Source organism: Zosterops lateralis (genome assembly GCF_965231275.1).
Source record: "Zosterops lateralis genome assembly, chromosome: Z".
NCBI lineage: Eukaryota > Metazoa > Chordata > Aves > Passeriformes > Zosteropidae > Zosterops > Zosterops lateralis.
In genome coordinates this window covers 34,007,515-34,020,046 of record NC_139800.1, presented here as the reverse complement: position 1 = coordinate 34,020,046, position 12,532 = coordinate 34,007,515, and the positions used below count along the sequence as shown (strand labels likewise).

General features: G+C 35.6%; 1 protein-coding gene across 3 annotated transcripts in view; it reads right to left on the bottom strand.

Moving 5' to 3' along the window:
- DENND4C (DENN domain containing 4C) overlaps window positions 1-12,532 on the bottom strand; it is a 71,703-nt gene that overhangs the window by 38,518 nt on the left and 20,653 nt on the right. For all 3 annotated transcript variants that reach the window (XM_083883667.1, XM_083883666.1, XM_083883668.1), the window contains exons 3-10: window positions 8,142-8,394; window positions 7,041-7,110; window positions 5,657-5,826; window positions 3,895-4,136; window positions 2,996-3,062; window positions 2,300-2,358; window positions 962-1,106; window positions 440-615 (exon numbers count right to left, since the gene is read on the bottom strand). In XM_083883667.1, the coding sequence (XP_083739793.1) occupies window positions 440-615; window positions 962-1,106; window positions 2,300-2,358; window positions 2,996-3,062; window positions 3,895-4,136; window positions 5,657-5,826; window positions 7,041-7,110; window positions 8,142-8,394 (1,182 nt within the window). The remainder of the gene's footprint in view (window positions 1-439; window positions 616-961; window positions 1,107-2,299; window positions 2,359-2,995; window positions 3,063-3,894; window positions 4,137-5,656; window positions 5,827-7,040; window positions 7,111-8,141; window positions 8,395-12,532) is intronic.

The window sequence follows — 12,532 nt, the reverse complement described above, 5'->3', positions numbered from 1 at the left end:
AAGGTCCTTGTCTACACACTACACAACTGTGGCTGCTCCTCATAGCTGCTCCTCACAACTCTTGTGCTTCAGGCCCTTCACCATCTTCTCTGGACATGCTCCAGCAGCCCAATGTCTTTCTTGTTGTGAAGGGCCCAGAACTGAACATAGAATTTGAGATATGGCCTCACCAGCACCCAGTACAGGGGGACAATCCTTTCCCTAGTTACTTACCATTGTTACTAAATTTATAGCAAGATCTGCATTGCATTTTTATAGGAAATGCAAAGCGCTGATCTTTCACTTACTAAGTTTTGATTTACTTTAAAGCTTTAGAAATGAGAAAAAAAAGGGACAGTAAGAAACAAACCACATGGATCAGTGTTTAACAATTTTGACTCCTGAGCACTTCAGCAATCTCTTCATCTACAGAAAAATGTAAAATCTCCATAGAACTTACATGTAGACCATGTTTGTGTCTAAGTCAATGCACACAATATCCTGTGGCGGATCATACAGATCAAAGTATCGTGAATCAACTCCAACAATAAATGGAAGAGGTGCACTGAGGACGGTGGCCAGAGACAAAGGACAGAGGGGGATATATGGACATTGCCACTGAAACGGGAATATCATCTGAAGGAAAAATTAAATGAAATAAATGCATTAAAACAAGACAGCAGATATTGGACAAAAAACCCCAGCAAGTTACATGCAGCACATTGAAATGAAATTACTAAAAGCATTGTAACACTATGAGAAAAAAATCCCCAAGTTTGTTGCTTTAATGCAGTATAATTCTCAGTTAGCTACGCAAAAATCATGATCTTTCTAAGAGTTACTAGCTAGGGCAATTGAACTAAATGCTATTTCTGGGAAAAATGACCATTTAGTACACTGATCATTTCAACTTAAAGCCTTGTTACTACTGTGGTGTTTAAATCAATTTCTCTCACTGCTGTACAGAACACTTTGTACTTACAGCTACCACAGCTTCAGCAACTCCTGTCAACACAGCTGGTCTAAGAGAATGGAGGAGTATCTTGCCTTCTAGTAATACAAAGAGTAACAGAGTGGCACAGTTTTCTGGTCCAAGATTCATGAGCAGAGTGCTAAAGTTTGCTCCACTATGGAGTGGATGGGAAGGGGAAAAAAAAGAAAAATGTTACAGAGTTTTAAAAAAATTCACTACTATCAAACTTCTGACAATTGTCAATGTTTGGGATCAAGTAGCTGAATGGTGCTAATATACAACAAAAACTTAGCTATCTAACTAATAACTATCATGTCATTTTAAGGCTTGTACTACCCTAAAGAAATCTAAATTTGAATTCTATGGCTAAATAAACATACACTAAACCATGCTACTGCTAAATTTGTGTTGTTTACAGCACTCTCTCTCAGAGATGCACTGCCATCTTGTATTCATAACAGCAAAGTGAATCTAAATGCTAATTCAAAAAAACCCACAAAAAAACCCCACTAGCAGTTTCATATGATGAGTTACCTCACACAAGAATCATGAACTAGAGTATCCATTTGATCTTAGAATCACAGTATCAAATTTCTATATGAGTCAAAACTAATCCACCATTCTGATGGCAACATGCTTCTAGTTTCTACAGTCTAGCCTCCATTTCATTTGTTGGGACTGTACACATTTAGGAATGAAATACAAGGGTGTGAAATCTGTTCCTAAAAAAAAAAGAAGTTCTCTACATGTTACTCTTGCGATTTAGTGCCTGGCTGCAATTTTTCACCTAAGTGCTTGTGTAAGAAATGTGATTAACGATGGGATTCTTCTGCACAAAAAATATTATATGATAATGGTTTGGGGTGGAGAGAATAAAAACTGAGAAGATTTTGGGTTTTAACTTGAAACCAATGATGAACAGAAGCCTTGAAATAAAACCACATGTCACAATCATATGGAGATCTAACCCAGAGATGTAGGCAGTATCCACAGAGCAAGATAGCAGTCTCCATGCTACTAAATTTTGCTTACTACGCTGGTTCTGAAAATACAAGATCTTTAAATATGGAGGGTTTTTTTTCTCCTTACAAACACTTTATTATTCCTTTAGAGTTCCTGCAATAATCTGGCAATTCATCTTCATTTCAAGATAATTAGTGATATTATACTTCCACAAGGGGCACATGCATGTCAAGACAAGACTGCGTAACATAATAAATGCATATTGAGCTTCCTGTTTATAATACCCAATGATATTGCACTAATATCTGACTTCTTTCTACAACTGACTCCTGCTTGCCTCTGATTTTTTCAAGTAGCATACATTTAAAGCATTAATAATGATACCTTAATGGCAACGGTGTAGAAACTGGCTGTGACAATATTAATGCATCATGGGCGGAAAGCTGAAACACATAAAGTAGTATGTGATTGACATGAACAACCCCAAAGTTAATACAGTATAACATTCCAATATAAATATACACCCATGGTCTCATAAACTGCCTGGCATACAGACATAGTGTCTTTGGGACTTGGGTTCACTAAGTGAACAGAGTTCATATTAGTCACTGAAACAATTCTCAGAATTACAGGAAATCATTCATGACTCAGTGTTGAGCATGTAACTGCTGCTAGGTGATTAAACAGAGAAGCACAAGAGACAGTGCCCCAAGGGGACTAACCTCTGACCCACATCAGTGGGTGGACAAGTGAGGGGAAGACAGAAAACAACGCTACCACTGAGGTAATGCAAATGGTGTCTATGAAATGAAAACATAATACATGGCAGATATTTCATAATGCAAGTAGGACTTCTGCCACACCACCCAAAGTATGAAATAGCTTGTTTCCTTTCCTAAGTTGTCTCAGGTTTGTATCAATGAGGGAGAAGGCCAACCCATCCATCTCTTCCCCTCTCCCTTCCAGGAGATGTATATTCAAAGCCAAGTAAAAAAAAAAAAAAAAAAAAAAAAAAAGGAAGAAACCAAGAGAGGGTTTGCCATTGCTGTAGCTTAAAATGGATGAAAATGTTTTGCTTACCTGCACAAGAATCCTTGGCCTTTGTGGTGAAGGGAAAGGTATATTGTGCATAAAATGGGATATATGCCTGCAAAGAAGACAAGATGTTAGAAAAACAGCACCAGGGAGTAATGAAAGGCTGAAAACAATGTTAACCACATTTTAGAATTAATATGGTAGCATGTTTTAGAAAGACTGTTAAGACCTCTTTACTCTTTCAATAAGTCAAAGCCTATTTATGCAAGCTCAAATGAAGAAGTTCCATTCACTCAGCTGCATGCCCGAAAATTAATACCGGCACCTTCAGATATGTAAGCAAAAGATAAGAATATACTGGCATTTATACAAGCCACTTAAAATCCCAGGCAGCCTAACCCTGTTCTACAGTTTCTAAAGAGATTCTGCTGAGAGGAAGTATAGACTTCACTGCCAGATGTCTTAGCAGTTTTGAAGGTAACATCATTTTTCAGCAAACTTTCATGACCATAACACGCACCCTCTGCAGAGTTTGCACACACATTCATAGACAATCTGAATTAGCTGCAGTGCTTGGAAGAAGACATAGATATTTGCCACTAACATACAGCATTCCTGAGCTTTTATTTATTAACCTAAAACACAGGACTGCAAATGTAGCATGTATCACAGCTCAGCCTGTTCCGTGCTTGAGGTAGCTAAAAGAAAGGTAAACAGGCTTGACATATTCTAAAAAAGACCCAGACTAAAATCCAGTTAGCTTTGCTGGCACTGCAAGAGCCAGTACTATAAAACAGAAGCAGCAAAAATTTCTATCAGTACAACCTAAGCTAAACAGTGCAAACAAGATGGATCAACTGTAGCAACTGTGACATGCATAAATCACATGATTTCTTGAGCTTATAACTACATTACCACATCAACTTGAAAAATGTTTTACATACTTTTCAATGGGAAGAGGATGAGGTCCAGAGACAGACAGTTTGTAGATGAACATAAGAAATTTTCGAAATGCTTCAAAGAAAGGCCAATGTGAGAGAAGACAGATGCATTTGTTTGAATTGATGGACTTGGAAGTAATCACTTTTCTCTCTACAGTTGTCAGAAGACCCAGCTGCGATTGCTGTTTTTCTGTTAGCAGCTCCCGGGGATAAGGCTCATAAAACTGGATAGCAGCACCATAAACCTACAAGATGAAGAAAAACAGCCAAGCAGGCCCAGTATTTAACAGGAATATGGGCTAGAACTTTGGATGCATCTTTAAGTCTTTGCAATTTACACACACTACAGTGCTTTTGCTGGTACCTTATGAAATGACTTTATTTATGTAACATGCACAAATCAACACTATAAACAAAATGCCTTGAACTCTCTCTTATTTTCATTGCATCCTCCTCAACAAAGTACTCACACTCAATTGAAAAGGAAGGAACCAAACCTTCATTTTGCGGCAAAACATTGTCCATTAATCATCTGGATCAAAACCATCCCCAAAATCTCAAATCCAAACCCTCATGATATATTTCTGTTTCCATAGTAAATTCCCCTACCATTACCAAATTAAACAATAAAATTATTTTAGCTTTGACTTCCTTTATTTTATCAAGTTAAAAAGATATAAACCTTTTCTAACATTCCTTCCTTATTTGTATTTCATAACTGAGTTATTCTGGCAAGCTTAGCAGAAATAAGTAAGGAAAGAAAAGAGTGGCAGCTACTGCATTCCTTCTTGCAAAAGAAGTATTAATATTTTGGAGAAATGTTGTTTTTTCTGTTTGAAAATGGTGAATTATGTAAATTTTTATGTTAAGGGAGTAAGACAGTGGAAGCTGAGTTGTTATCACCAACAGAGCCAAACTGCTGTTTATTAGAGAGCTAATCAAATATTTATACAGAGAGCAAATCACACATTACAATCGCTTACTCCCTCATACAGTTCACACACACACAGCTGGCAAGCTGAAACAATAGCTGGCAGACCAACCCTAAGCAAAGGCTCCCTTGCTTAATCAGGAGTACCTCTACTACCTTCCCACCTGTAACCCAAGTCACACAACACATTTTTGGTGTCTTTGTGTGCTGATGGCATTATAAACATTCAGCAGACAAATCTGAATGTTAGAAGATAGAATTCTGATGTTCTGAGTCTATCCCTTCAGGCAAATTCAAGAAGATCACTAAGTCTTGGAAGCTCATTGGAGTCTTTCATATCCTATCTCTCAGTGCACACTTATCCTCTCCCTACCTTCCTGCTTTCTGGTAATTAGCTTTCAAATCACAGACAGAGATATGTACAGAGCCATACTACATAAAGTCACATGCCTTGTTATATAAAATCACATGGAAGTGTCTTTTAAGGTAACCACATAAAAACTGTAACCATTCGCTGCATTGCTAACACATGTGTTAAGTTCTCTTTAATATATACACTTCCATTCCCATTACATGAAAATACAGAGAAAGCCATGTGCTGTGAGATTTGGTTTTGTTAAGTGTATGGTTCAGCCTACATAGGAGTAAACAGCACATACTCCTCCAGCTGATTCCTGTTTTGGCTCAGTTTCATATTACATGAAAGCTTAAGAAATACAATTTTATAAGGGAAGTATTAGACAAGTATTTCTCAAACACAGAAGAAACAAACCCTTGTCTATCTCCATAACAGCTATCTGAAATAAAAGCAAAAATACATTGCGGAGCCAATACCTTTTCTGCAGAAGAGCAGGTCAGTACAAATGTTGAGAACACTGGTAGCGGATATTTGGTTTGAGGGTCCCAGCACTCAATAGTAGCTCCCATAGGAAGGCAGAAGAGAGGTACAGAGTCTGACAATGGAAATGATTCATAGTTTTCTTGAGGATATCTGAAAATTAAGCCTCAAAAACAGAAAAAAGAAAAGTAAGCACATTTGTTCTGTAGACCCTAAATACTGCAAGCAATATATTTTCCATAAAATTCCACTAATTTCCACAAATTCTATGTCTGAATTTATAACTTTTTCACTTGAACTTTAAAACTGAGGATTATAGCTGCAAAGAAGAAGTATTTCATTTGACAATAAGACTAAGCCATCCAAGTAGCAATCATTTGAAAATAGTGTACTAATACTGAAGTTATCCTTTGAGCTATTGCACTTCTAGTAACTGCTCAAACACAGTACCTAATGAAGATTTTTATATCAAAGCAGTTGGGAGGTACTTGTGCTATTCAAATGTGCCACTGGAATAGATTTTAATAGAAATCCCTATGAAGAACATGATAATTTACTGTAAAAACAGCAGTAACACCTTCATTGAAAATAGGATGAATTAGCTGAATGCATTCTCTGCTACTCTGTATATTTAATTCTTTCTTGCTGGTAGAAAAAACTACCAATACTAAAACACAGGTTTAGTATTGCTGCTCATCTTGCTTATTTTGTGGTGCATCAACTTCATTACCTATTCTTTCTACTTCTATTTGGTAATTTACTATTTTCAAAGGAATTTGGTGCACTTCTTAGCAGAAATGCTTCTGAAAGTTTTTTGGGTTTCTTCAGAAAGAAGAAGTAATCTTTAGCAATGCATTAAAAAACTTTCAAAAGCCAGACTTGTGATTTATTGTTCAGAATATTTTTCACTCTCCTCAAATAAGGAACAAGAATATAATTGCAGAGTTGAAGGGAAGAAATACATTTAACTTTCAAATTAAACAGAAGACGTTTAGACATAGAATGAAATAGAAGTAAGCCTGAACAAGATTTTAATTACTCCTTCTCCATTATCACCAACACAAGAAATATTAAGTATTTTCTTACATCTGTAATGTCCGCTAAGACAAAAGTTTGCTAAAGCTCCTCAGTTACCAAGCCTGTCAGGATAAGAACTAAAATAATAAAGATAAATGCTATTCCCATGTTTTTTCGCCCTGGGAAAAAAAAAAAAAAAAAGGAGAGCAAAGAAGGAATTACAGAAGCTGACTTCAACTGACATCCTCCACGATCAGTATTCTGACAGACAGCACTTAATTTTTTTAAAATTATTATTTTATTTTTAACAAGGCATTTGAATCCTTTTGTTAAAATGTTAAGACAGCTTTCAAAATTACTTACCAGCTTTATATGCTAAAGAGTTAGAAGCCGGCACAGACTTCTTGTAACAAAGGTATACACTGGAACCCCACTGAAAGACAAACGTTTGACCTCAGAACCAGCAAAGATGACAACAAGAAACAGAAATCAAGCATTTTAATATATCCCTTTACAAATAAATTGGATATTTTAACAAAAAAAAAACCAAAAAAAAAAAAAAAAAAAACAAAAACAAAAAAAAAAAATAAAACCAACAGAATAAAATGAGCAGCTGGCTGCTGAATGCATGTAAATGACAAAAATGAGATCACCTTTCTCTCATTTTTTAGAGATTACAGGATTTACATAAAATAACCACACCACAGACCAGCACACTACTCTCTGATGTATTTCAACAAAAGAACAGGCAAAAGTGAAGCAGATCAATTTCCACCTTCACATCTTCTTGGTTATTTAAAAGTAGACTCTCATGAGGACCCCATTATGGGAAGTCAAGTTCTAATTATCATAACTCAGAATGTGAAGCTTTTATTGTACTTTTATAAACGGGTTATTGACATAGTATTTTTGCAGTTTGTCCAAATATACTCTACCATCCAAAAAAACTCACTTATTCCACTGCAAGTAAACAGAATGCAAAACAGACTAAATAAAAGACAACCAAAGCACAGCACACTCAGAAACTCTAAGCAGTGATTATCACCTTTACAATGCCTTAGTAACACAGGCATTATGAATAACTAAGAAAAGAGTGTTTCTGGTTCATCCCAAGTGTCAGCATCCCCAAAGGGTGTGGGAGAGATAATTAAAAAAAAAAAAAAAACCCACAAAAACAACTTCACTGCACTACTCATAAAGAGCACCTAGACATGAATATGCAAACTGAAGTAGTGAGTTATAAGTATGAAACACTAATTTCCAACATGAAAGGAAATCAAACGAACAAAACCTACAAAACTGACATCTCACACACAGTATAAAGAATGAAGGATTTGTGACGTAGTGATAGAACACAATTACAATAGTGCTAAGAAGAGTTCAAGGTGCTCCTCATTGAAATATATGCATTGGGCTAAAAAAGTAAAAGGAAAGAAAAAGAAACTCAAGCTTATAGATACTCACCATGCCACAATTTAAATTCTTATCCACTTTACAGAATGTGTGAGGAGGGGTTTCCCCTTTGCTGGTAACAATAACACAGATGTCTGTCACAGCCAATGAATTCTGAGGTCGCACAGGAGGGGCCCTTCGGTAGGTGATGAAGATGCGTTGTGAAGAAGCTGAGCTGTTGTTAACGTTTGCACAACGACCGTACGGAGTAGCCTGAATCACCTCACAGCCCGAAATTATTCGTTCCTTCCCTTCATAGAGAACTCTGCACACAGGAAGGAAACACTGTTACGTGCATTCAAATAGATACAGAGTTACTTGAATGAATTTGGAGAAAATGTCCATCCATTAGCAACCTATGTCATCATAGCAACATTTTAACATGAATCTCTTATATTGTCTTTCATTATGCAGCACTTAAGGTTGAAGAAACTGCTTAGAAGTATTGAAAATTATACTGAACTCTCTGTGGAGAAAAACAAAATCAAGCTGCATTGAAAAGGATTTAGTTACAGAACTAGTTGGAATGCTGCACTATCAATGAAAAATAAATAAAAATTCCACTTTAAATTGCTTCCCCACATGACAGTGGATAATTTAATCACTAAAATGCCTGCTAAGTCTTTTCAAGCTTGGTTTTCTCTGGATTTTGGTTAAATTTTGGGGGCTTTGTTTGCTTGTTTTTAATAAAGATTTTTGGAAAAGCACAACAGAGGACAGAAGTCTGTTTCCCAGAAGAATTTTTACAGAAAAAAAAAATCCAAACCAAGTAATAATTGACATTCACAGTTTGAATAATAGCACTTAAGACAATGAGGTAGGAGGACAAATACTTTGTTGCATAGTAAAGAAAGAAATACTAAGTACAGTTGACTGTACTCATAGAAAGCAGAATATATCTTACACGGCTGTACAGCAACATTCATGTAGTACATGGCTTTTTTTCTTTTTGCAAGATCACTAACTTGGATCATCATATTCTTAGGAAAAAAAAAATGAAAGATCTTTTACAGCTTCACAGCAGCTAAATAAGCTATAACATTTCTTTACCTAACATAAAGCTATTAGAAAGTCACTGTGAGAAAAAATGTAGCAGTTAAAACATACACCTGAACATTTTTAATGCACAGATACTATTACAGGACAAGCTTTATCTCCCATTCCACACCCAAATAAGCAATGGCTCCATTTGCTTGGTTCTCTGCAGTATGTACAGAGTACCTGTCCACCTTCAAATCAGTTTTTATCGTACAAGACTTAGGATAAAGGTAACCATTAAATCTTTGTACTTCATGATCTCCAGCCTCTCACTCATAGTCCCTCACAACATTAAAATAAATAACCAGGCAATATATATTTACTGTCCCAAAATAGCTTTGGTTAAATGTTTGACAGACTAGTACTAAGTATGTACTTGAAAACTTCAAAAAGTCATGTGTCTAAGCTAAAAGAAGAGTCTTTTTCCATATTCAACAATCCTCAGAACTTCAAAAAAAATATATGATTAAACTTCCAAAATGACTTGAAGACTATTTCCACCATTAAACTGGAATACATAAATACTACTGATTATTACGATTCAACAGAAAAAACCACATATGTTGTCATAGTATTGATGACAAACATGAATTACAGTCAGAGAATACTTTAAAAAAACAAGGAAATCACATGAGTTGGGAGTATATCGATGCAGCTACCAGGCTGCCAATTTATTCCATTGCTCATGGAGGACAATAATATTCAACAATCGTTTCAGTTGTAAAAACTCTCACCATCAGATTTGGTATAAATTTAAAACAATGTGTACTCTCAGGTACAAAACCAGCCTAATACCAGCATCTCCATGTTGCAACATTAGTGTTAATATACTACCTACTGGTTCAAGACATTCATAGGGAAAGGACATGTAACTTAACTATGTCTAAACTAAGTAATGTTCTGGAAAACCATGTACTTGGTTCTTTTTATTGAGTTACTTCCTCCATAAAGTTAAAAAACCTCAAACAAAACAGAATCCAAACACTACAATTGCAGCAGCTCTCAGGCCACATCCATTGTGCATAAGGAGTTAACATGAACTCTTCACATCACTGTCTTAAATTAATCAGAAGAAAATACTAGCAGAGCAGTCTCCAATAGAAGTTTCAGTTCAGTTTTATTTCAGTTTCATGTATTTTAAATAAAATAAAAATTATACATTTATTCCAGAAACATTTGTCAGCTGGCAGCTTATGAGAAGGAACAGCATGAATAAGACTGTTCCAGCAGTCTAATTTAATACGTTTACAAATATTTTAACCTCTCACCAAAAGAAAAAAGAAAATGAAAGCAACATGCACCTCTACATGTACACTAGATAAGTATTATTAAACCCACACCATTTCCTAACCTCATGCATAGTTCTGAACTTACAGTACGATGCTGTATCTGCAAGCAAACAGAAGAAAGCCACCACCCATGAATCACTCAAATTAAACAACGGTTTTAATGATTCAGAGAAAAGATTCAGAAGTGATGCATGAAATACTGAGCCAGACCCCCTGTATATAAAATGTCCTCCCTGACAGGGTAAGTTCACTTCTACTTGTTTCAACTTCCAAGTGCCTGCCTTTGATTAATTAATTTGATCTTGTAAGACTTGTTTCCTTCCTTTTTACATTTATAGTTTGGTCTCAATCCTAAGTACACATTATTCTCTACATTATTCTATCAATGCCAATACAATTTCATTTCAAGCAAAATGTAAACCAGTTTCCTCTAGATATCAGGTCCTCTGCAAGAAAGACCAAAAGAATATCACCTCATTGTATGACTGACATTGTACATGGAAGTTTCCCCATGCCCAGTTTTACTGATTTAAAAGTATACTTCAATGCATCAGATGATAGAGTTTAGAAGAAGAAATACAACCTTGTGGCTGTTGAGGTAAAACCCTTGAAGCATAGAAAATTTTTCTTCTGGAAAACCATTTCAAAACAGTCAGACTTTTGTGAATTGCATTTGTCTAAGACTGCTGTCCAGTTTGACTCCTCCTTCTCTAGATCCAAGCACAATTCTGTCTCTCAGAGCTGTTAGGCAATATACGCCTTTATAACTCCTCTTCCTCTCTCATTTTGCAAGTATTGAATAATAAAGGAACTTATATAAACATTTTAAGGTCAGAAAAGTGTGGATCAAGTAAAGGGAGAAGATTGATAGACTCATTTATTTTTTATTTTTACTGCCATCTCTTGTATTATTTGTCTGAACAAACAAGTTTTAGTTTCATCATTATTACCCTACACTGTTCTAAACATCCAGCTGCAGTTGTCACAGTGGTAGGATTAAGGAACAATTGAAGATGCTGGCTCTTAAGAATATCTTCCAGTTTCTATTACTCTTCTTGAAATTTGAATTAATTTTCTTTTTTGAAATACATCTCTAATGAAGAGGATCATTTGTTCAATTGATACACCTGCAGACATTTTCAGAAATCAGGCGTACAGAATCATAAGGGTCCTTAGCACAGAAACCCTAAGCAAACTAAATCCTCCCACGCTACTTTAAGAAAAAAAATAAATCAGAACTTCTTTACTTAGATAATGGAAGATACCTAACTTTTGCATTACTTGGTATTACAAGAACCTCTGCTTCAGACAAGAAGAATGATAGTCTTTCTTTTCTATACTAAGTATTATGAATTGCAAAACCACTTCTACTTTTAAAAAACCCATTCAGGTTTTTCTTCCAGGTAAGAAAGATGTGCTGGACCTCTAACAGATTCCTAACTGAAATGAAAAACAAAGAAGTGAGATTTTGTTTGAAAGTCTCACTGCACCTAAACCAAAACAGATCTCAAATCTCAGTTCTTGTCTGTTTCTGGAACATCAGAAAAAACAAACAAACAAACAAACAAACAACAAACAAACAAAAACCACCACAGTGAGGAAAGTAACAGAAAGACAGTAACTGAATTATTTCATAGACAGACAAGCTTAAGATACTAAATTTTACAGCTACATTTAAGGAAAAAGATCTCAGATCTTTTATCCTAGGAATGAACCTTTTTTTTTTTTCTTACTAATATTTTTTCCAACTAATTAATCTGATTAATTCTAGGAAATGTAGCATCCACAGGCATGGCACATGGCCATATGCAAGTAAGTAATTGCAGCAGGAATTCACTCTAGCAACATACAGACATTCTATTCAACAAGCAGAGGACAAACAGAAAGGAATGAGGATGCAGGGCACAGAAATACCAAACACAAGGCAGACAAACAGTAGAGCATATCCCTACCTCCCTCTTCAAGAAACAGCATTTGTTTAACTACTTTCCCCAAAAATAACACTGAAAGAAATACATAGACAGACACAAACATTCATCAAGAATCACTTGAATGTTCCAACTATGACCTAACTCG